Source organism: Cricetulus griseus, chromosome X (genome assembly GCF_003668045.3).
Source record: "Cricetulus griseus strain 17A/GY chromosome X, alternate assembly CriGri-PICRH-1.0, whole genome shotgun sequence".
Classification (NCBI taxonomy): Eukaryota; Metazoa; Chordata; class Mammalia; order Rodentia; family Cricetidae; genus Cricetulus; species Cricetulus griseus.
In genome coordinates, this window is record NC_048604.1 from 99258367 (window position 1) to 99284017 (window position 25651).

General features: G+C 39.7%; 1 protein-coding gene across 1 annotated transcript in view; it reads right to left on the minus strand.

Moving 5' to 3' along the window:
• Nucleotides 1-3411: 3411 nt before the first annotated feature.
• Nucleotides 3412-25651, minus strand: part of Bmx (BMX non-receptor tyrosine kinase) — a 46778-nt gene continuing 24538 nt past the window's right edge. Inside the window, exons 10-18 of the mRNA XM_035450177.1 lie at nucleotides 23908-23987; nucleotides 20215-20342; nucleotides 17259-17333; nucleotides 16419-16590; nucleotides 13540-13756; nucleotides 12636-12700; nucleotides 10560-10678; nucleotides 6893-7050; nucleotides 3412-3523 (exon numbers count right to left, since the gene is read on the minus strand). Of these exons, the coding sequence (XP_035306068.1) occupies nucleotides 3449-3523; nucleotides 6893-7050; nucleotides 10560-10678; nucleotides 12636-12700; nucleotides 13540-13756; nucleotides 16419-16590; nucleotides 17259-17333; nucleotides 20215-20342; nucleotides 23908-23987 (1089 nt within the window). The 3' untranslated portion in view covers nucleotides 3412-3448. The remainder of the gene's footprint in view (nucleotides 3524-6892; nucleotides 7051-10559; nucleotides 10679-12635; nucleotides 12701-13539; nucleotides 13757-16418; nucleotides 16591-17258; nucleotides 17334-20214; nucleotides 20343-23907; nucleotides 23988-25651) is intronic.

The window sequence follows — 25651 nt, forward strand, 5'->3', positions numbered from 1 at the left end:
GGGACATAAGATAGAAGTTGACAAACTGTCAACCATGAGCCAAATTATTCCCATCCCCTGGAGTTAAAAATGAGTATTATATATTTTAGTTATTGAGAGAAAAGTAGAATAATATTTCATGGCACATGAAGATGATATGAAATTCAAATTTCATTGCCCATAAATGAAGCTTTATTGATACAAAGCCATGCCCATCAATTTTCATATTATATAGGGCTGCTTTTGTGCTACAAAGCTGAACTGAGGAGTTTACTTAGAGGAGCTCTGGCCCACTAAGCTTTTTTGCAGGCAAACATTGCTGACCCATGGGCTATAAGGAAGCAAGGATGTATATGTAAAAGAGCAATTGGAGTTCAGAGATCGAAAGGACATTTGTTTATGGAATCTCATGTATTTCTTTCCTGTGCATTTAATTATTTAATGGGCAGTGGAGTTAATAAAAGAATAATTGGGTCAGAAAGAACAGGTGCCAGTTTGCTCTTGCCTGGTGTTTCTCGATAACTTATTCTCCCTCATTTGAGATCCACTTGTTCCTGTTTAGGTAAAGACAGGCCCTTGGGTTCAGGGATAGTTGCAGAAGAGGGGGGGCGAAAGACTATAAGAGCCAAAGGAACAGGGAGTTTTCTGTGAGATTGCGTGTCTGTCTGTGAGAAAGGTCAGAAGATAAACTCATAAAGTCTCACCCACATGGATGCCTAAACATGACCTGAATGAGGGCACCACCACTGCTAACATGGAGGGGAGAAAGCTCATGAAGCCTCAGCCCTAGAAAAGGAGCTATAGATAACTAAGGAATACTGAGAGCAGAAGCAAGAGTCTTCCCCAGAAAAGACCACACAGAATGAGCAGGTTGTATTTATATATTTAGGAACACACACACACAACAACAACAACAACAACAACAACAACAAAGAAAAATTGCCATGATGCAAGGGAGGCACACGGGCGGGTCTGAAGGGAGGAAAAGGAAGGCAAAATGATTAATTATAATCTCAAAATAGTTTTTAAAAGGTAAGGTCTTAGGTTCAACCTGTCTTCCTTGGACACTCACTCCCAAGTCAGAATTGAACCTGGGAAACTACCATATTGGAGTCTTTCTTTATTAGCTCAAGCACATATAATACAAAATTTCTAGGCCCTTTGACTTGTGTCTTACTTTTGACAACTCAGAAACAGTTCTACAAGGCTACTGGAGCCCACCTAGCAAAGACTGAATCAGAATTCCTCTCCAACTTGCCATTTGGGAATGTTTCTTACCACATAATCTTCTTTTTTTGTCACTTCTCAGAGAGTTTAGACAGACTGCAGGTGGACCAGTATAAAGATAATTGCTGGGCACCAGACATACACGTGGTATGCATTCACATAAAATAAAATAATCTTGCATTAAAAAACGAGCCTGTGGTACAGGTTCCTGCCGGACAAAACCCCAGAGTGCAGGAACGGCTGCCTGGGCAGGTTGAGAAGGAAGGTTCTATCACTTGATCGTTTTTTTATCACTTGCATAGGAAGGAAACTGGTACTCAGAAAATAGTAAATAAAGGAACTGATGTGTAAATGTCCTAGTGGTTATTTTAAAAGTGACATTTCATTATCCATTAATTATGCATTGAAATTTGTATATCTCCATTAAAAATAGAATGTCATTATCCTGCCAATTCCCTGCTGAAATAACAAAACCATTAAGCAAATGCCAAGAAACAAATAAGCAAGAGAGATATTTGAGCTCACTGGCAGGAAAAAAATGGGTGATGCAAGTAAAAGTAAGAATATCAGTGGTTAGGAGCACTGGCTGCTCATCTAGAGGACTGAGATTTGATTCATGGCACTCCTATGGTGGGTTATAATCATCTGTAACTGTGATTCTAAATGATCAAACTCTCTCCTCTGGCCTCCATTGGTACTAGACACATATGGTGCACATACTTACTCAGAAAATAAACATTTAAAACACTGGTTTGTGTTTGTGTTAAGATATAAGATGGAAGTAGAAACTTCAATTATCTTTCAAATGAGCCAAATGCCCCAAAGCCCTCAACTTAAATATATAACATCATTAGAAAATAAGATTGTCTTAATTCTAGTAAGACCACTGTCTCATTGAGTGGTGATGGATAATGGTGGAGGTTAGTGTGAGGAAAGAAGGCATTAAATTCTACCAGAGCATCATTCATAATAAACTGTACTCAGTGTGAAGCATGAAACACATTGTTTAACACTATTATTTTATATCACTATACATGATGACATGAAGTACCATTGTTTTAGTCTGGAGGAGAAATTGTATCATTTAGATGGAGTTATAGACCCTATATCAGTTACCTGCCACATACTGAGGTACCCCAGGGCAGTTCATCATGCATGGAAGCTTGGGAAGAATATCAACTCACAGGCTGCACTCAGACCAGCTTTACTGAAATTTCTAAGGTGGTTCATAGGAATCTGTGTTTTAATCAACTCTCCATTTGACTCTCAAACATGTTTAATGTTGAGATCATTTATATATTGCATTAGTTGCTTTTCTGTTCTGTAATAAAACACTATGACCAAAGCAACTTAGAGAAGAAAAACTTTATTTTGGATTACAGTTCTAGAGGGTTAGAGCTCATAACGGCCGGACAGAGGCAGCTTGAGTATGGTAGGTAGAGAAGGATGCTGAGAGCTCACATCCTTGATGGTTGTTTTTAAATGTGTATAGGTGTTTTGCATGCATGCATGTTTTTGTGCCACATGTGTACCTGGTGCCCGTGAAGGGCAGGAGAGGGCATCAAATACCCTAGAACTGGAGTTACAGATCACTGTGAGCCACCATGTAGGTGCTGGGAGTTGAACCCAGTTCCTCTGGAAGAACAGCCAGTGCTCTTAACCACTGAGCCAGCTCTTCAGCTTTTGAGAGTTCATATCTTGAACTGCAAGCAAGAAGCAGAAAGAGTAAACCACAAGTAAAGCCTGCCCTCATTGACATAATTCCTCCATTAAGGCCACACCTCCTAAACTTCCCCCAAACAATGCCACAAACTGGGAACCAAGTAATCAAATGACCAAGACATTTCTCATACAGAGGAAAATGTACACACCTTTCTCTTCCGGAAAGTATTTAATTATCACACTAGTGCCAATAGAAAAAAGTGAATTCTCAACAAATCATCTTTTCATTTCTGCTCCATCTTTACATACAGTACACATCCTTCATAAATTGCAATCTAAAAATGAATTTCTGCCATAGTACACTAAAAGCAGCACAAACAAAGTTAACAATTTGACCTACATTTTAAAGAAATGTCTTGTTTCCTACCTTGTTGTTTTATAGATAATATAACAGGTAAACAACATATAAGACATTATTAAAAACTAGCTAAATTATATTGTGTCTTTCCACTTCCCTTAAAAAGAATGAGAATGTTGGTCAATGTTTAGATTCATTCCCATCAATATTCCAAGTTTTTCTTCATGGCTTGTCTTGTTCCCGAAGTGGTTCGATGGCAGATAGGAGTTGCTGAAATGTGGGGCGTTTTTCTGGAAGCTAAACAAAAGAAAACCCCAATGTGTTAGATGATGACAGCCATAATTCAAAAGGACAGTATCGAGGCTGGGGGTGTGACTCAGTTGGTAAAGCGCTTGCCTAGAATTCAGGACACCCTGGCTTCAGTTCGCTGTACCACATTAACTAGGTATGGTGGCACACATCTGTAAACCACGAATTTAGGAGGAAGAGGTAGGAAGATCAAACGTTCAAAGTCTTCCTCAGCTATACAGGAAGTTTGAGGCCAGCGTGGGATACATAAGGCCCTGACTCAAAAGCTAAAATGAAAAACAACAATGTAGGGCTGAGGGATGAATCGGTGGGTAACAGCACTTGCCCTGAAAATTCCAATCTTAAAAGCCAGATGTGTGACATGAGTCTACGTGATCCCAACCCTTGTATGGCAAAATGGGAGGTGGAGACAGAAGAATGCCTGGAAAGTCACAGGTCAACTAGCTTGGCATACACACCATCAAACAAGAGATTCTGTATCAAGCAATGTGGAAGGTAAGAACTAACACCAGACACAAACTCACCATGGCTCCACACTCACATATACAAACATATTGCGCACACACATAACACACATACACAACACGTACACACAACACACACACACACACACAGAGAGAGAGAGAGAGAGAGAGAGAGAGAGAGAGAGAGAGAGAGAGAGAGAAACATTATAAAGCATGTATACTTCAGTCCTAATGCGAGTGACATTCTATTTCATTTGAGAGAGGGCCTCACAGAGTAGCCCTATCTGGCCTGGAACTTGCCTTGTAGACTAGGCTGACCTCAAACTCATAGAGATTTACTCTGCCTCTGCCTTATAATTGCTAGGATCCAAGGCATGTGTACCACACTCACTGAGAGTGACTTTTGAAATGTGGAAACACCATAGACCTTTCTATTGAGATTTGGAATAAGGCAAGGGTGCTTTCTATACTCACAATTCTTACTAATCAATGCACCCAGAAAGCAAAAATCAGCCCCAAGAATTAGAAAAGGAAAGATATCTTTATTTGCACAGAACATAATTATATGCTGGAAAATCTCCCTGAACAATGAAGGATTTTGCCAGATGGGCAGGGTAAAAAAATTTACCAATGAAATCAAATAGCCAATGGTAACCAGTCAGGAAATATGATGGAAGGGAAGCCATCATTTATAATAGCAATGATACCAAAATCAAATCTTTAAAAATGACCCCCCAAATAAGGAAAGAGTTAAAAAGATACACATTTAGATTGGAACATATGTTAGGAAAAAGTCTCCTTTGTCCTACAGTAGGACATGTCAGTGTCATGGAGATGTAGAATGTCTCCAGTTAAAATAAAAAGGAAATACAATCTTAAAGATGTGAATGTGTTTCTTTTAAGCTAGATGAATGTATTTCAGAGATTTTTGACTTTGCAAAGTGGCTAGGAAGCTATGAAGAACAATAAGCCTTATGGGTTCTAGCCTCCATAATGCTAAAACATTGCATAATACTTTACTTGTTGCACATCAGCATAAAATTAAAATAGTGTGGTGCTGGCATAGAAAGACAAGACCACAGAAGAGGAAGTCCTAAATAAATCAATATTTTTCTGCATGGAAATGTAGATTAATATTAGTGTGGCCTCTCAATGCTATTAAGGTGGCTCTTTATTTCTTGGTGGTCTTTTAGCAAACAGTGCTTCCAACAACCGTATAAACATTATAAAAACTGTGCATTTGGACTGTAGTTTGTACTAGATGAGAGAAACACAATAAAATAAAAGTGGATATTTCTAGAGCTTTGTTTTTGTACTGCTCAAAAGTTTTCAATGGCTTCACAATGCATATAAACTGGACTCTCTCCTCTTCTTCCTCCCCCTCCTCCTCCCCTTCCTTGTCTTCGGGGTATAGAACCTCGACCAGACTTAATCTTCCAAATTTATTTTCAGTGGTTCCAACAACAGCTCTAGCTGAGAACAGCATGCCTGCTGCCCGCTGCCACTGCCTGCTTCCACGCCTTTGCTCGTGCTGTTCTCATTTGCACACACTTTGGCACCATCTCTACTCACAAACCAAGGGAACTCTGAAGACAATTCCTGATTGTCAGACACCAATGCATTCAGGAAGCTGCTGTCCTTCCTCTGAGCTCCGTGCTCCTTTCTATCTTTTTAATTGGGTACACAATTATAAACTGGTTGGTGTTTTCAGTGTGTGTATGTGTGACAGGATTGTGGATTCAGTGAAGGAAGTAGTGGAACCTCACACTTCACAACACCAACTAGTTGTTTAAAATAAACATCAAAGAAATTTGCGTCGGAATTTCCTCCATTTTAGGCCCACATCTGCTTCATGTTATTTGGTGTTTTGGGAATTGGAGGATGGGGTGGGGAATGAAGAAGGAAGAAGAAGGAGGAGGAGAAGGAGGAGGAGGAGGAGGAGGAGGAGGAGGAGGAGGAGGAGGAGGAGGAGGAGAAACAGCCTTTCATTTGATGCCTGTATGTGTTTAGATGTTTCTACCATGCATTTTTTGAGTTGAGATTTTATAGTTTTGGTAAGAATGAGGCCTCAACCCTACACAAAGAATTGTAGGCAACCAAGGAAAGCTGGGAACAGGAATGGTGGCTTCCCCAGGGAAGAGTTCACCAATTGGTTATCCCTGCTAAATAGTCAGCTCCTAAAACATACATAAAGTAACACTACATGACTGAACAGGTTATATTTAGGACTATATATTATATACATATACATATATGCATTCAATAACAATAAATAAAAGAAGAGGCCATGAATTTGAAGAAGAGCAGGGAGGGGTATATGGGAAGACATGCAGTGGAGGAAAGGCAAGGGAGAAATGTAATTATATTATAATCTCAAAATAAAAGAAGATAACTGGGCAATGGTGGTGTATGCCTTTAATCCCAGCACTATGGGAGGTAGAGGCAGGCAGATTCCTGAATTCGAGGATATCCTGGTCTACAGAGTGAGGTCCAGGATAGCCTAGGGCTACAAAGAGAAACCCTGTCTAGAAAAACCAAAACAAACCAACCACATGTTAAAAAAAAGTGAGGACACTGGCACCAGCCAGCCTGCCTCTATAATAACTGTGTGACTTGAGGTAAGTCACTTAACCTCCCTGGACTCCTATTTCCTCACTTGTCAGTTTCAGTGATGATAGTATTACCTGCTGTATAGGGTATTTTCTGATGAGTTAATATTTATAAAGTTCTTACAACAGTGGTGTAAGTTCTTCAGCAAATTATTAACCCCTGCCATTTTTTTACATTACAAAGAAACATGATCCAGGACCATTCTCAACTTCTCTGTAGCATGTACTTTCCCTCATCCCCAGTGAATCTCCCCAATTCCAGCCTGCTTAGGGGGTATACTTGCCTCATGCCAGCAGCTGTACATGATCTGGTAGATGGTGTCTGATGCCAGCTGGGGCCGGTAGAGTCTGTGGCCCTGGGAGACCTTCACAACCACTTCAGAGTTATCATACAGGTCATAGGGCTGCTTCCCCAGACTAAACACCTCCCACATCAGGATCCCTGTAATGCATCCGGGGGCAGCCCCAGCAGACAGAAGAGAAAGAGAGCCAGTGTCAGAAGGCCCAGGGCTTGTGGAAGGAACTTCACATCACAGGACCAGAAGGCCATGAACTAGAGCAAGGGATTTCTGCAAAACAAGTCTTAATGAAAGAAGGAGGGCATGGAAGGTGGGCTTTGGTTATCACTTCTACAGTCTAGGTGTTCCTGTATTTCTTCAGACACCGCCCCCCCCCATGGCTTTGTTAGAAAACCAGAGAATGGCAAAAGTAGTGGGAGCTGATTGGGGCTAAGGTTCATGGGATGCTTTGGAAAGGCACTTGGGATCTCATGCAGCCCTCACACTGACAACAAACTGGGTGGAAAGCCACTACCCAAAACTTATGAGTGATGAGGTCCTTGCCTTTTCTTTCTTTCTGCTTTTGCAGTTGTGCACAAGTTCATTGCATACCTGAGCTATCTTTTGGTACAAATATAAAGATAAAACAATGGATGCTTATTCCACAGTCTGTTGTTGCTATTGGTCTATCATCACATCTTTTATGAGTCAGATACCATTTGGGAATCTGATAAAAGCCACAGGCTATTATTGGCTTGGGAACATGAACTCATGGCCCATCTGTCCATTTTCAGAATGCTCATAGCTCTCCAGCTCATTGAAGACATTACTGACTTCAGGATAAGACACCAAGTTGGAGTGTTTATGATGATCAAGAGAGTGACATTTGGGATCATTCAGATGTGGCCTTTGGAAGCTGAGTTTTCCCACTTGCTAGCCAGGTCAATTCGTTAATGATTCTTGGCCTCAGCTCTCCCACCAAACAGTATCTTCTGGAGTTGCCATGGGGATTAAGTAGGATAAGACACAGAGTGCTTTTAAAAGAGTGCCAGCGTATTGAAAATGCCACCTGAATGGTGCCATTCTCTCCAAGGACAAAGATGCTACAGCAGTGGTTCTCAACCTCTTTAACGCTTCGATCCTTTAATACAGTTCCGTATGCTGTGGTGACCCCAACCATAAAATTATTTTCTTTGTTACTTCATAACTGTAATTTTGCTACTGTTATGAATCATGATGTAAACATCTGATATGCAGAATATCTGACATGTGATCCCGGTGAAAGGGTCATTCAACCCCAAGGGGTCACAACCCACAGGTTGAGAACCACTGCTTTAAACACTCAGCCACGTTCAAAACTCTGGACAACCCACATATACAGAAAGAAGGCAATTGTTGCCAAACCCCAAATTTTCACTTGTAGGCTACAAATTTTATGTAAAATATAATAAAGCAGTCTTCCACATTGTGGTGTCTCTTCCTTTAAACCGGCCTACAAAAGAGCTAGACTGCTTCACAACTCTCTTTTGGGGAGGCTGCTCACTATCCCAAGGCTGACAGCACTGCATAAAATAACTGGGGAAATGATGGGCTTCTTTGAGAGGGGCTTTCAGAGGCCCTGATTCATTTTGAATATCCATAGCAAAAGTAAATTATTTAAGAATAGATTTACTGTCTGTCAACAGTCAGGAAACAACTGTAAATAGATTGTTTTATGAGGTGGATAATCAGATTGGGTAATGCTGTCTTTGGTTCAAAACAAGCTGTCACTATTGAATGATGGTACAGATTTGAAGAATAATATTCAGCAGGCCTATCAGTTGATGCATAGATATGAAACTGGTTTGGACAACAAGGGCCGAACTTAACATAAAAGCACTATCTGTGTGACTTTGCCTTTTTGTGTGCCCATCTGATCATCTTTATACTTTTCAAAAGGGACTGTTTATTTTTAATATTTATTTGGGATAGAAAAATAAACCGTTAACTAAAATTTCCTTCTCCCAAGTTGTCTAGCATGTGTTAAATGGTAAATCAAATTGCACAAGCATGAAATGGTTCTTGGTCATATGTAATATATTTTGTCACTTGGTGATAATTTGATTTACATAACCTGGCCCTATCAGACAGTTGTTGAAAACAGCCATGATTCTATCAACATATTTTTTAAAACCCCAAACTCTGACAATTAATAGAATCACAGCTTAAGAATTTTTTTCACCTCTGCTGAATTTGACTTCTCTTCTTTTGGTTTTGGATTGTTTGTCTGTTTTTGCCATGCTAGGGGTCAAACACAGGGGCTTTGCTTCTGAGTCAAACTGCCAACTCAACTAGCCAATTTTTGTTGTTCTGAGACAGGTCTTGTTAAGTTTCTCATTCTGGCCTAGAACTGATCCTTCTGCCTCAGCACCTGAGGTCCAAGACTGCAGGTGTGTCTTGTCATGTAGCTTGAGACAGTAAATTTTAATCTAAAGTGTTTAATAGTGTTTATCAAACTTTTATAAAAATATGCAATGGTAAGTATCTTAGACTGGGAGTCAAATGGTATCTGTGCCATTTGCTACTCCATTGTAGCACAAAATCAGCCACAGACAACATGGAAATGAATAGGCATGCCTGTGGCTAATAAAACTTTATTTACAGAAACAGGGCACCTAGTTTATTCCAGGACTGTTGTTTCCCAAATCCTGATCTAAAATGCTAATTTTAGCAAGGGGAGAGATGACTTGAAACAAGGTGTTTGCTGTGGTTTGGAGGCTTGACTCCCAGCTTCATGCCTTTGGGAGGTGTGGAAAATTTGAGAGGCCTTACAGTCATGCAGAGAGTGCCCTGAAGGGGAGAGTGAGACCGCAACATCTCCTCTTGTCTTTCCTCTTCTCCTTGGTCACAAGGGGAGCAGCTTTGCTCCTGCCACATCCTGTGCTCTCTCCCTGTCCACCTCACCACAGACACCAAGTAGTGGGTCAGATTGCAAACTGGAACCTTCACCACTGTGAGCCAAAATAAATGATTTCTTTTTCTAAGTTGGTTCTGCCAGGTATTACTTACAGTAATGCAAAGAGAACTTATACAAAGCCAAGGAAAGCACACAGTCAAGTCTGTTGTTTACATTAGAGATGCCCAAAAGGCTCTGCCCATTCTGAAGGGACCCTTTAGAACCCATAGTTATACTCATGCCCATAAACAGTGATTTATATTTAAGCCCTCCAACTTTTGAGGGTTCAGATAAACTGAGATTTAAATTTTAGCCATGTCTTCATGAAACTCTTTGAGGCTAGAAGAAGTGGTGCACACCTGTAACCCTAGATTTTGAGAGGCCAAGGAAGTAGGAGGTTCATGAGTTTGAGACCAGCCTGGGTTACATAGCAAAACCATGGTTAAAAACACAACAAAACAAAAACTGTTGGAAAATTTCATCGGAAAAGCCCCTAAATCCTTTGATTCTTCGAGTAGATGTTAACATGATGTAAACTATGAAAGTGCCTAAGACTTCCTAACCCTGAACCCATGGAAGGAAATTGGCTTCTTCAACCACCTGCTTGTCTCATACTGTGTGTGTAATTTTGTAAAGATTCAGGGCTCTTTTTCAAATGGATGTTGCTGTTCTTGCGGTTTCCGGTTGTGGAAGCTGACTTATGTAATGGGGCCCGGTGCTGTGTAGTTACTTCCTTACCAAATGCCCATACGTCTGACTTGCTGCTGTATTTGAAGTAGTGAAACACCTCTGGGGCCGACCACTTGACTGGAAACTTGGTTCCTACTGAACTGACATACTGGTCATCAAGAACATATCTGTAGGGAAAACATCACCACAGACAATTAAAACAAACAAGAAGACCCCTATTGGTCATTGTTGCCTCCATGGCCCACCATCAGTCAGGCTGATGAAGGACATACAGTGTCCACAGTCAGCTGAATACTTCAGTTTTCTAGTCAATTTGTTTTAAATTTTCCCTGTCTCTGTCTCTTCCTGAGACAAGGTCTCATGAATTCCTGATCTTCTGCCTCTACCTCCCAAATGCTAGGATTGTAGATGTATGCCACTTATCTGGTTCTTTGATTTCTTTTCATTGCGACGTATTCGCTTTTAGTGAATGTAAGCAATTAGGAAATGTAACTTTGAACATAGCAGAACTTGGGTGCGAAATGTTTGGTAACTATCAAAACCAAAAAAACAAAAACAAAAACAAAAACAAAAAAGCAAAGATGTGAAAATACAATCATTCAGAATTCTACCCCAATGATGCCTTGTAATTCTATCACTTCAGATACATTTTCCTTGTACTTTCTGACTGTATCTTTTCTCTATTTGTAATTTGAATATAACTGGGTTCTATTGTTTTGAGATTAGCTTTTCTTTATTTCTTAAGCATCAAGTTGAGAGGATTTCTCCTCCAGCATCATGTTTGGCAACTGAACAGCATCCACTCTAATGAAGTAATACATTTATTGAATTGTATCAACTCTCCTTCATTTTCTATCACAAATAATGATGGAACTATTTGATGGAAAAATCAAAAACAATAAAAATAGAAATTAAAACATGTCCACTAAACCTATGCTTTATTGTGATTATAAAATGGAAATAACCTCAGTGTACTCATATTGAAGAATATGTAAATTATATTTTACATAGAAATACTATGTAAAAAGACATAGAATATTATGCAATCATTAAAAATGATATAGTTCTATACTTCACCAGATAAAAATATGCTCACAGGCCAGGAGATAGTGGCACATACCTTTAATCGCAGCACTCAGGAGGCAGAGGCAGGTAGATCTCTAAGTTCAAGGCCAGCCTGGTCTACAGAGTGAGTTCCAGGATAGCCAGGGATACAAAGAGAAACCCTATCTTGAAAACCCAGAAAAAATCTGTTCACAGTATATGGTTATGTGCAAAAGCATGTATATTTGATATAATTCTATTTTGAGGGGAGCAACCAGTAAATGAACATGTTCATGGGTCTGATTGACTATACTCAAAAATAAGGCCTGGGTTGGAGACATGGCTCAGCTATTAAGAGCATGTACTACTTTTCCAGAGGATTTGAGTTTGATTCCCAGCATCCATATCAGGTAGCTCACACTCCCACATAACTTCAACTCCAAGAGGTTCCCACTCCTCTGGCCTCTGTGGGTACCTGCATTCATGCTTATTGGTTTTATGTAACTGATATTAGGGAATACTATATATCTGCCAACAGAATTACCAAAAAATAAAATGTTTGTGTGTGTGTGTGTGTGTGTGTGTGTGTGTGTGTGTGTGTTCATGCAGTTGTCCAACAAGGCCAGACGAGGGTGTTGGATCTCCTGGAGCTGGAGTTACAAATAGTTGGCAGCCATGTGACCTGGATTCTGGGAACCAAACTCCAGTCCTCTGGAAAAGCAGCAAGTGTCCTTAACTCCTGAGCCATCTCTCCACTCTCCAATATATTCTTTGAAATAGTCTCTCACTGAATCTGGAGCGTGCTGATTGGCTAGACTGGCTGGCCCTTCTATCTCTGCCCGTAGTTGCTGGGGTTATGTGCACACTACAGGGCCTGGATTTGATGTGGGCTCTGGTCATCCAAGACCAAACTCATGCTTGTACAGTAAGCACTCTACCAGTTGAGTTAGCTACCCGACTTGAATTCAGAGTCTTGACTACAACTGATGGGAATGCCGTACACCACTATGTGTTAGAGGTCATTGGTGCTAGAATTGGTAACATCAGAAAGAAAAGCTGTTTGGGACATTACTGGCTTACCTTGTCATTCCAAAGTCTGAGACTTTTACAGAGAGATCACTGTCCACCAAACAGTTCCGAGCAGCCTTGGGAGGGAAAGCAAAATCTTCAAGTAGTAAAAGCAACCAAGAATCTCCTGATATCAGACCCAGACATTTTCTTCTCCTTGGCTTCATTTTCAGCAAAATCTAACACAACCTATCACAACCCCAATTGTTCTGAAATGATTTTTGAAATCCCTTGCAATTTTCAATTTTTCTAAATGAAAACATGCTTGCATAAGTCTGTTTACCCAACCATCTGAACTTACTGGAGATATGCTTGAACACAGAATCTCAGCTCAGCTAGGAGAGAGCCAAAATGCCTTCCACTAGATTCTGTGCATTCACATAGGCTTGGGAGTCGTGCATGCTACACCCAGGACTTATGGGATGCATTGGCCTGGTGTGTGCAGTACGCTTGCTATTCAGCACAAGCAAATCTCTGAAGTTGAAGTCAGAGCAAACAGTACTTGGAACTCCCACCACAACCCAAACACGCACTTTCATTTCCATCTAACTTTTCTTTGTATTTTTATTCTATCAATTGACTGCTCTTTTCAGAGTAAAGGTCAACTTCAGTTTAATGGTTTTGAGGAACACAAAATTGGTCCAAGACTTTCCATCTGCTCTGCACACCACAACACAGGTAGCTATGGAGATCCTTGTGACTCATTTTACTCTGACCTTTCCGAGTTTCAAATGTTTTACTCTAAGATTGTGATCTTTGGATTACAAAACGAATACACACTCACACCAGTCACAAGTGTGCAAAGTAAAAGTGAAGTCACCCCCTTTGTCAGCCCTCTCAGTGGCCCTATCCCTGGAGGAGGGAACTGTGGGCTTTGTCCTCTCATTCATCATTGACCTTTCATGGCTTGCCTTACCAAATCCCGATGTATGAACTGGTGACTCTCCAAGAAGGCCATGCCTTCACAGACATCATAGCACATTTCTAAGAGCTGGGAGGTTTCTAGTCCTTTCCCATTACTCTTCAGGTAATTAAGCAAGCAACCGTTGGTTATATACTCAGTTACTATGTAGATGGGGTATTTCTTCGAACACACTCCATAGAATTTAACCAGCTTGGGATGGCTGAGTTTCCTGAAAAAGAATAGATTTGAAAAGTTCATTTTTGAGATGGCCTGCACAAGGGTAAACAGATTCTCATGCCTTCCATCTGAACAGAGAAAGAGACTTGGGAGCTTTGGATCTTGTTTTGGGACTAGGATAATCTTTGAAGGCACAAAAGGAAACAGTGCTCTTGCCTCAGGTCTGATACCAGCAAGTCAGTCTGGTAGCCACTCAGCAGTGCTCTCAGTCTGGACATGCTGCATTCGCCCTTTCTCCTGAGAATTAGGATAGTGTCATGTGTAGGAGAAGTATTATAATTTGAAGGGTGTACATAACATAAAAATGGCTGCTGTTTGGGGAAGTGAGACTCCACAAAATCTCTCTTTTTTATATCTTCTTTTGCTTTCACTTCCTTTTTTGATTTTTAGAAATGTGTGTGTGTGTGTGTGTGTGTGTGTGTGTGTGTGTGTGTGTGAGTGTGTGAGAGAGAGAGACAGAGAGAGAGAGAGAGAGAGAGAGAGAGAGAGAGAGAGAGACAGAGAGAGAGAGACAGAGAGAGAGAGAGAGAGAGAGAGACAGAGAGAGAGAGAGAGAGAGCAAATGCATGTGTGGAGGCCAAAGGCCAACCTCAGATGTCATCTTCTGAAAGGCCACCAATCTCCTTTGAGACGGGGTCATTCACTGTCCTGAAGCTTTCCAAGCAGGCTAGGCTGACTGGCCAGTAAGCTCCAGGGGGGCTTCCCCGGAGCTTGGATCAGTTTTACAGTGACAAAAAATGCACTTTAATGTTTTATCAGGAGATACCACCTGTACCATATACCCAATAATTTTTTTTCAAAAGAATTTTATGTTCTATGAAAGGCAGACACCAAGGGGCTTTCCTTTAGTTTTGTTTAACAGTTTCATTACCAAGGACAGAATCAGCCACATAATTTGCAGGTTCCAGGAAAAAAATGAGAATAAGGAAAAATAATTGTTTACAATTTAATTTGAGCTACAAATGATAGCTCACATCTTTATTTCCCTGTACTTAGCGCTATGAGTCCAGACCTTGCTGTGATTTTAAGGCTAAGTTGGGCTATCCAGTAACTTTCAGTCCACCCTGGGCTACAAAGTGAAACTGTGTTTCAAAAACACAAACCAAACAAAAAGTATTGTTTTGCAACAGTGAAAGCAGAGCATTAAAGCAAGTACTGGAGGACCTTGCTAATACTAGGTGATGTAGCCATGAAGACAGTCCTGGTCAAAGGCTTGCATTCATGCAGCGTCTCCACTTCTGAACAATTCTTCAGTTATGGCGAAGTGAGTGTTGTAACTTTCCTGGGACCCGGATTTATTTGCCTATAAAGATGTCTCAGTAAGCTGTTGAATAGTTCTTTCACTAGATGTGGGTATGTAAGCCAAATGTACCCTTTCTTCCCCAAATGGCTTTTGGTTATGGCCTTTGCCACAACAGACATTGGTTGGGATCTGCAAAGTTCAACTATTTTGTGTGTGATGGAGGAGAGAGGCCAACCTTGGCTGTCAATTCTTGTTTTTGAGACAGGGTCTTTCATTGCAACCTTAGATTCCTCCATTAGACAAGGCTGTGTGGAGACTGAACTCATCCCCAGTTCGGGGATCACAAGCATGTATCACTGCGCACAGCTGTTTTACTTAGGCTCAAAGGAATAAACTCATGTTGCAAGGCCAGCACTTTATTGAGTGAACCATCTGACCAAGACCTTGATGTAACACTTTTTGATCTTCCCTGGTTAGTTTTCTAAAAGAGTGACCAGCCATGCTGTTTTACTTGGTTAGAAGTGTTTCTAAGAACAGCTGACCTGAGCAAGTGGGAGCTCATGGACCCCAGCCAGACAGCTGGGGAACCAGCATAGGAACAAACCGAGGCTCCTGAGCTTGGGTGACAGTTAGGAAGGCTGGGCAGTCTATGGGGCCTCTTGTGGTGGAACCAGCATTTATCCCTAGTGCAGGAATGGACTTTGGGAATCCATTCCCCTATGAAGGGATACTCTCTCAGCCTGAATACATGGGGGGGACCTAGGCCCTGCCCCAAATGATGTGACAGACTTTGATGGTTCCCTCCCAATGGAAGGCCTCACTCTCCCTGGGGAGTGATGGGGAGTGGATGGGGAGTAGAGGGGGCAATGGGAGGGAGAGGGAACTGGGATTGATATGTAAAATAAGATTGTTTCTAATTTAAATTTAAAAAGTTAAAAAAAGAAGTGTTTCTAAGGATGAAGGACTTGCTCACTCTAGGACTCCCGGAGACCATACTTGAGTCTGTTTCTTCAAGGGTGAACCACATAGTTGTTTGTGCAGATGTAAAGGGAATTTAGATATACTGAGTGCTGTGGCTACATGCAACTACAAGGACCCTTTGTAGCACAGGACAATGTTGTGAGCAGGAGAAAGATCCAGGGTAGAGAATTCAAAGGCACAGAGGCTAGAGGCTGATTTCTCAATATAGTCAGAAATATTCTGATTTGAAACATGGCCATTCAAGGTGTTATGCAGGCCTACTTGTCAAATTAGGGGCATAGCATTGATTTTATTTAACTGCTTGTTGGGCCAAATTATAACACTTAAATATTTATGTTTACAACATAGACCAGGCTTTGTAAATGTTTGGGACAGGTACTGCCAATCTCCTATGGAGATTCACCATTGCCACTCCTGAGGAGAGACTTACATCATGGTTTGAGCCTCCTGAAAGAATTCATCTTCTGACATGGCACCCTCCTTGATCATCTTTACAGCCACATCATACTGCCCCTTCCACTTGCCCAGCTGGACCACTCCAAACTGGCCACTTCCCAGCTCCTTCAACAAGGCAATATCTTCTCGTTTCAGCTCCCAAATTCCTAATGAAGGAGGCAGACACTTTAGAAGTCATGTGTCATCAAGTCCCAAAGCAATTTCTTCTGCAATGAGTTTTTTGTATCCACAAAACAAAAAACAACAGGACAGCATTTGGAGTTAATAACTTAAAAAATCCTCAGTGAACTGATATCATTACCAAATCACAGGAAAATGGTATTCTCAAAGCAGCTTCAGTTCTTGACAACAATAGTCAAAATGAAATATTTTTGTCAACTGGGGGTGTCTTGGAGAGTCAATGTCATTGTGCTTAATGCTCTTAGGTTGGTAAACCATTGTTAGATTTTGTTCATATAAACCACATTAAACTGTGATCAAAATGGATGTTATTACCCCAAAAATACTGGGCTGAGAACTAGCTCCAAAAAGGAGCAGTTAAAAAGAAAGTACAGGTAAGAGAAGCTGGAGGCTAATGGCAGTATCTAGTAAGAACAAACACTTGACAGTGTTGGGGAAACATCTGGGGAGATTACAGAGTTAGGTGTGAATAGAATAAATCAATGGAATAAATTAGACTAAATTTCTCCCTGGTGCAGTATGAGCAGGAACTTGCTTCCTGTCATCCATCATGTGTCAGTTAGGTTTGAATCACATGTGTTTGAAACCCAAATGATGAGAAATGGAGTTTAAGAGCTGAAGGGTGTGTCCATACCACTTCCCAGAGCCACAGACACCGGGACCTTGTTGGCCTTGGTTGACACTGGGTGGCGGAGCCGTGTGATCATGCCTGCAATGAAATCAACAGTATAATGTCACATCATCATCATAGCACGTTACACAGAATTACTTCACACTCTCCTAGTAAGCTGAAAATGTGGGGCTTAGGGTGTTGTGATGCAGAAAGAGAATCAATGCTGAGTATTTTCATCTAGTCCTTGTATTCAGTGCTTTTGCACTTGATGTAAAAACAAAATCTAATAGAGCCAGTTACTTTCTGTGAAATTCCATAGGGATTAGTTGTTAGATGGAATATTTTACATACAGATTTTTCTCATTCATATTTAACTGTCTTTCTTCAGTTCTACATTTACATGTGCATATAAATAGCACAGAAATCTCACAAAAATCTCAAATAATAAACATATATTTACATATAAAACAATCAAAATGAAATCTATTTCTAAATTTCTGAATGCTCAAGCCATTTTCATCAACATATAGCTACGGGGAAGTTGAGTTAAAAGCATTATGCTTACTGTGTTTTGAAAAAACCCACTCAAAAGAATAAATTATTATTGATTTAAGCATAGGATGGTTTCCTGATCTGAACTATAACACATGTGTTTTCCCTTCCTTCTTATTTAGGTACTTGTTTTCTTTTTAGGAGTGTTCACCAAATGTTTTCAATACTATCATTTTAATCAGCAGAAATAAATGCCAGCATGCATAGCATAAGTTTTTGTTTTGCAAAAGCATATAGAAATATATGTATGTTTGTATATAGATATGACTTCTCAGTAAGATAAATTATGATTATTTTAAAGTACTTGGCATTCTATGGTTTCTATTAGAAATGTAATGTCTTTGTGACAAAATGTTTTAATTAAAAATAAATATATTAGAAATTAACACCTTATTTTGAAATATGTATATGTACAGTTACTGCTGTAATAACCATTGTGTAACCATAAAATACAGTAACAAACTGAAGATTTAATGAAATGATATGTAGAAAACACAATGCTAAATCAACATTTTAATATCTTTTTTATATCCTGTGTATCCTCTAAGGTTCAATCATTCATTTAGAGATAGCTGTTTGTAGAATAACTTGGCCACAAGTTGCTGTTGGTTAAGATAAACAATTGAAGAAATTTGAGAAAAAGAAAAATACAAACAAGAACTAAAAGGAATTGTGATAAAGTGGTAGCAGTGCTTAGATGCCAAGCCCATGGTTGATTTTCACTCACTGTTCGAAATTCACCAAGTCACTGCCAGACATGGGAGATGCCTCTGTTAGTAAAGCACTTGCCTTACAAGCATAAGGACCTGAGTTCAGATCCCTAGTATCCATGTAAAAATCTGGCACCATGGTACACATCTCTAATTCTAGCACTGAGAAGGCAAAGGCAGACATATGCCTGGAGATTGGTGGCCAGCCAGTCTAGCTAATCAGTGAGCTCCAGATTCAGTGAGAGATCCTACCTCAAAAAATTAGGTGGAGAGTAACTGAGGAAGGTACACAATATTGACCTGTCTTAGTCAGCGTTCTATTACTGTGAAGATACACCATGACTAAGGTAGCTCTTATAAAAGAAAACATTGAATTGGTGGCTTGCTTGCCATTTCAGAGTTTTAGTCTATTGTTATTATGGTGAGGAGCATGATGACATGCAGGCAGACAGGCTGCACCTACTCCAAAAAGGCCACACCTCCTACTCCTTCTAATTCTTTCAAATAGTGCCATTCCCTGTGAGGAAGCATTCAAATATATGAGCCTGTGGGGGCCATTCTTATTCAAACTACCACATACTTCATACTTTTACATTCATATGCACATATGTATATACACACACATGTATGCACACACATACATGTATACAACATATACTATAATTGCCCCTCACAGAGGTACTATTACAAAAAATAGAGATACTCATTACTTAGGCAAAATTTTAAGAGAAAAACAGTATCTTGTGTTGTTGAATATGAAAAATGTTACTAGTAGGATTGTGCCCTTCTGCAAACCATTTGACAATTTCATAGTCTTTGTCTTAGAAACTACCAATAGAATCATTCGAGTGAATGTACAGAGCTATGTGTGCAGTGTTACACAATAAAATATCCATTAAAGTGTAAAAATATCACACATTATCCACTGCTAATCACCAGAGAGCTACTGCAAAATTTAATAGAATCCTACATAGCTGTGAAAGAGACCAAGGTAAGCCATGAATATTTGCATGGAAAGTCCTCAGGGTTAGTAAGGAAAACAAATTGAACAGTATGTGGATAATGATCTTATCTTTAGAGAGTATAATTTTATGAATACGTAATTCTTATATAACAAATATGAATATCCTTATAAAACATCATTGACACTACTCTGTACTGAGAGGTTACCCATCCAATGATGCACATTTCTCTAATATTTTATAATCAGCTTGCTTTTATGGGCAAGGAAAAACCTAGAAATAAAGTTTCATTAGAACAATTTTCCTTTTGGAGCTGGAGAGATGCTTCAGTGGTTAAGAGCATTGTACTGCTCTTTCAGAGGACCTGAGTTTGATTCCCAACATCCACATCAGGGTGTTTCGCAACCATCAGTAACTGCAGCTCTAGGGGATCTGATGCCCTCTTCTGGCCTCGGTGGTCACTGTATTCATATGCATAATACACACATAATTAAAAATAGATAAAGGTAAACAAGGAAATTTTCTTTTAAGTCACTCAACTTATTTAACTTTATTTCTTTTGTTATTTTATGGAGTGTACTGAGTTATATTTGAGGAGGTATGTGCTACAAATCATAACAGACAGAGACTGATAGCATTTCTCTCTCATTTCTTGGTATCCCATTAATCAAGAATATTAAGAGGATCAGTGGTATCCAAGAAAATTGACATTTATATGTGAGGGCCCATAAAGAAAAACCTTAAATACGTTACCTGCTGAATTGTGTTGGTGATAGTGAATGAGCTTTGGAATGGAATCAAAGCAGTAGTTTTCGGCCAGGTACAATTTATTTTCAGCATTAGTATGCACGTGGTAATGTTTGACAGTTCCTTTTTTATCACTAGTAAGGAAGAAAGACAATGTTAGAGTGCTTTAAACAATAAATTTGATGAAATAATCAGTGAATAATTATTTTGAATCTATTTGCAAATGTTGGAGTAAGAAGATGGGCAATTACTCAGACTTGACATCTGGTGTTTCTCTACAAGCATCCATGACAATCGGTAATGATGAAAGAAGGATCTTATCTGAATTCAGCATGTCCGTTCTGCATACACAAAACTCATGCTCAATAAAATTTCAATTTTAGGTGCTAGGAACATGATTCAGCCAATAAAGGTACCTGCAGCCAACCAGGACAACTGAGTTCAATTCTACATGGTAGAAAGAGAGAACTGACTTTCACGAATTTTCCTCTAACTTCCACACATGAGCATCCACCAGGACAGTATAATAATCATACTTATTATCACATAAATTGTTATTATTATTATTATTATTGGAAAACAATTTATTGTACTGTTCCTTCCTTAGCAAGTATAAAAGTAGAATCTACAGAATCTGTTCTTGATGGCTAAGAGCCTTGATGTTCATTAGGATCATGTGAGAAGATAAATTCTCTTTTAAGATAATGGGAAGAAAACTGTGTGGACAAAGGTGATTAGGTTATGTGTATATTCACCCTAGAGTTCGTTGGGAGTGGGCATGCAGGAAGAAAAACACAGGGATATACTTAAATTCCTCACCTCTTTCCCAGCAGCAACAATACTATTGTTGTCATCAGTTTATCAGCTGTTTGCTATGTGCCAGGCCATGCTATGATCCAATAACTACATCACACATAGTTTCCACATAAAACATGTTCTTTTCCTCCAGTTCAAGAATACTGGGATGAGTTCATGTATAACAATGAAGGCCAATCAGGAATAATATGCCTGTCTTGGGTTTTAGAGTCCAGTTCTAACACTCACTTGCTACCTCCTCTAGTATTTATAAAGATAAGCTGAGATTCTGGTGTGTGTGTGTGTGTGTGTGTGTGTGTGTGTGTGTGTTGCGAATGGCTGATCTGCTTTCGGTGTCCGTATAAGCCAATGGCATTTCATAAAAGAGTTTTGCTTTCCCAGTCCAAATGCATATACCTACAAAAACTACTGTACCTAAGGTAAGGATCAGGGAACACTGTGGAAGAGGGCATTTGAAAGATTGTAAGAGCCAGAAGATCAGGGAGTTTGCTGTGAGATTGTGTCTACTAGGAAAGCCGGGAGCTACACCCATAAAGTCTCACAAACATGACTTCCAAACATGAGCTGAACAAGAATGACACCAGTGAACATGTCAAACTGGATGGGAAAAAGGCCATGAACCCTCAATCCTATACAAAGAACTCCAGGCAACTGAGGAGAGCTAGGAGCAGGAGAGGAGGTCTTCAGGGAAGAGCACAATGATTGGTTTTCCAGTGACAAATTGTCCTCCCTGGAAACACACATGCAAGTAGCATCATATGGACTCAACTTGTTCTATTTTTGAATATATAAGTATATACATGAAATAACAATTGATGAAAAAGAGGTTATGAATTTGAAGGAGATCAGGGACCAAGGGAGAAATGTTATTAAATTATTACCTCAATTTTTTTAAAAAAGGCTATTGCTTTCATTTAATTCCTTATCTATTTTACAATTTTCTACTGGATCAACTTCAAAAATGAATGTGGGATGATGAAGCTCAAAAAGGAAGACATCTGACATTGCATTTGGCTCTATCCAGAGGGCCACAGCTGTTTTGACACTCAGTGAACAGACTGTTCTCTAGCCAGTGCCCATGTAAAATCTAGTATATGTGCACGTGCTTATTAGATACATGGATTCCGGGATTGGCAAATGCTGTATGGCCATTCAAGTTATACCCTATTATTTCAAGTTGGAAGTAGGCACTCTGTAAAACAAATATCAAAATAAAATACCTTCATCATTTAATTATTACTAATACATATGCATGCCCTGTGGGATGGGACACACATCTCCACAAGTCATTCAATCCAGCTATTAAGAAATATTTCTTTCAAATGGTCCAAATCAATTAAGCATTGGTCTGACCCCCCAGCTCCCAAGCACTGAGGGTTTCACGGGCATATTATAAATAAATATGGCTTGCTAATTTGCTTGTTGGCAGCCTAACTTTGGGTTAGTCACTTATTCAGTTTCACAGACTGGTCTTTAAGCTCCCTTTGAAACCCAGTCTCCTCACCTGTAAAGGGGAGAAATAAGAACAGTATTCCTATTTACTCTGGAGGGACTTTACAAGGAATAAAAGAGGTACTAGCCCCCAGGAAAGTGATTTATAAAACTCTGGAAGGTGTATGCCTGTAATCCCAGCCCTGAGGAGACAAAGGTGGGAGAGTTAAGAGTTGGAGGCTACATAGTGAGTCTCTGTCTCAAGAAAACCATCTTCTGGAGGGGCTTCTGATGATGATGACTTTGACAGATGACTCTCAAAACCCTTACACACCTAAGTGTCAGGCATGCAAGAGTAGGACGACTACTCTTTCAGCAACACCATGAACAGTGACTGTTCCTTAGTTAGGTGTCACTATGTGTTAGACAGTAGCCTAATCTAATACGTGTATTAAATTATTTCCTAGAACATAAAAAATCATTCTTAAAAAAGGTAAACCCATATTTTTATTAGCACTGTTAAAACATTACATAAAAGACATTAAAAAGACATTCAAGTAGCTAGTAATTATAATGCCAGCCTTTGCACAGCAATCCAAATTCATTAAACTACAGATACTAAGCTATACAAAATTGTACCCCTTTAATGAAGGCTTTTAGTTTACATTTGGCCAATTCAAAGTCATGGTTAGGTTGGTGATTTTAAACACTGTGGCTTCCTGTTTGATGGACACACAATCTTTCGACAAGGACTACAGATGTGAATGTGGGAAGTAATTTTAATCATGTGTAATTGGTCACAGGCCTAATTTTCAGTAACCATTGCTGTTTTATTTAACAACATCTTGTTGCTTTGAATGCATTAAAGATCATTATTATGAATCCCTTTCAAATGAGGAAGTTCAGGTCCAGAGCAGTTAAGAAATTTGCTCAATATAGTAAAGGCCTGAACTGGGAAGAGCTGTTGACTTTGAGCTAGAACTCTTTCCTGCCAAGGGCAGCAGACAGGCAGAAGCTACTCATAACACAGCTCCCTTGGTTCAACGGCCTAGGAAAGGCTCACTGAGAACCGGGCACTGGGACAAGCTTCTCAGCTCAGCAGGCAGGTTTATCTTTTATTTAGAAGTGCTATTGCTATTTTCTATTGTTCTTTCTGCTCAAGCCTAACTCCAAGAGGCTCATGCTGCTGTTTCAGCAAACGTTTATGGGGGGGGGTGTTGTGTTCACAGCACTCTGCCATCATCTGGAGTGGGCAGGAGAGGGTCACTCAGAGCACACACTTTTGAAAGTAGAGGGTAAGAAGGCAATGGCTAATGGTTAGATTCAACACAAATACCTTGATCTCAAACTCCAGAGTTCAAGAGTGGTGTCACATCTCAAACTATGACTAAGTGGTCATTGTTGTCAAACAGTCATAAGAGGATAAAAGACATGAATCTACATTGTACTTACTTCACAGCCTTACTAAATAAGGACACCGTGTACATGCCTATCTGGCTGGAATTTCTAACCATAAATGCTCCTTCTTTTCCCTGAAAATGAGAAATGATTTTCATTACTTTGAAAATGATTTTTATGTAGGCAGTAAGTAAAAAATAATTTTAGATCCATTTTAAATGCCACCAAAGGGACAGGTTACCCAACAGTTGCACAGAAGGATTGTCCTTCAGTTTAGCTTTCTTTCTTTTTCACTCAATTCTCTTCCCCTATTCCTCCTCCCTTCACATCCCTTCTTTCCTTCTTCCATTTTTCTTTTTTGGTACTGGGGCTGGAACCCAGGGCCCTACCTTTGCTAAGCAAGTGTTCTACCATTGAGTTTTATCCTCAGCCAAGTCTGTATCTTTATAGACCCATCCTAGGCGAATTATCTCTTCTCTAGATAATTGGCAACTCTCTAATATTTTTGTTTTATTTTCTACTTATGGAAGCTTAATGTTTCCCTGTTTGAGAAATAAAATTTAGGCGTGTGCGCCCACATGCATGCATACACCACTATAATCAAATTCTGGAAATGTCTGAGAAAATTAGCAATGAACAATAAATTCTTTACTAAAGTTATACCCTTTATTTGTCTTTTGAAAGGGTTTATTCCAATTTTAACCAATACCAGGTTCCTAAAAAACATGATAAATTATAAACATAATAACTTGCCATGTAACCTATCACATTCTATCCAGCACATCTCAAAATGTAATTTGTGTATTTAGTGTTTTATTAGACTGAATTGTACCAAAATATCAATTTCATAGATCAAAAGAATTTACTACAGGCAAGTTCATACCAATTAGCAATAAAATCAAATAAATTAATTCCATATAACATCTGCTGTGCTGTGGTTTTGGTACTAATGTACAGTGAAAAACAGCTGAGGAAAATAATTACATTGATAATTCACATTAAGTCATTTTTCTTGGGCTTAGGGTATATAGCTCAGTAGTAGAGAGCATGTGTGTTGTTTTGAATGAGAATGACCCCCATAGGCTCATATTTGAATTATTAGTCCCCAGTTGGTGGAACTGTTTGGGAAGGATTAGGAGATATGGCCTTTTTGGAGGAGGTATGTTACTGGAGGTGGGGGATTTGGGTTTCAAAAGTCCACACCATTCCAGTTGGCTCTCTGTCTCCTGGTTGCTTCCTTAACATGTAAGCTCTCGGCTACTGCTCCAGCATCATGCTTGCCTGCTGCCATGTTCTCCACCAAGATGGTCATGGATTAACCCTCTGAAACAGTAAGCAAAATCCCAATAAACTCTTTTTCATATTGGTTGCCTTGGACATGGTGTCCCTTTACAGCAACAGAAAGTAACTAAGACAGCATGCCTAGTATGTGCTAGCATTTGGGTTCCATCTCCAGTCCTGAAAAATGGAATCATCTTTCCTATTGGTGATTCTATGATGTCTCCTCACACCTTGACTTTGGGATGGGTCATGTGACTTGCTGTAGCCAATGGGACACTAGTCAATGCTGTTAAAGCAGAGAGTCCCTTCTTGGAAGGTTTTCTATTCTGTGAGAATGGCCCAGACCAGACACTTGAGAGGCTATATAAGGAAGGACTGTGGCACCCAAGTTGAGAGTCTCAGCTACCCACCTTCAACCATCCATCAGCAAAACATGGAACTGGATCAGCTGCTACACAGAATTGTGAGAAATCCAAAATCTTGTTTCAAGCCACTGAGTTTTGCAGTGGTTTATTTT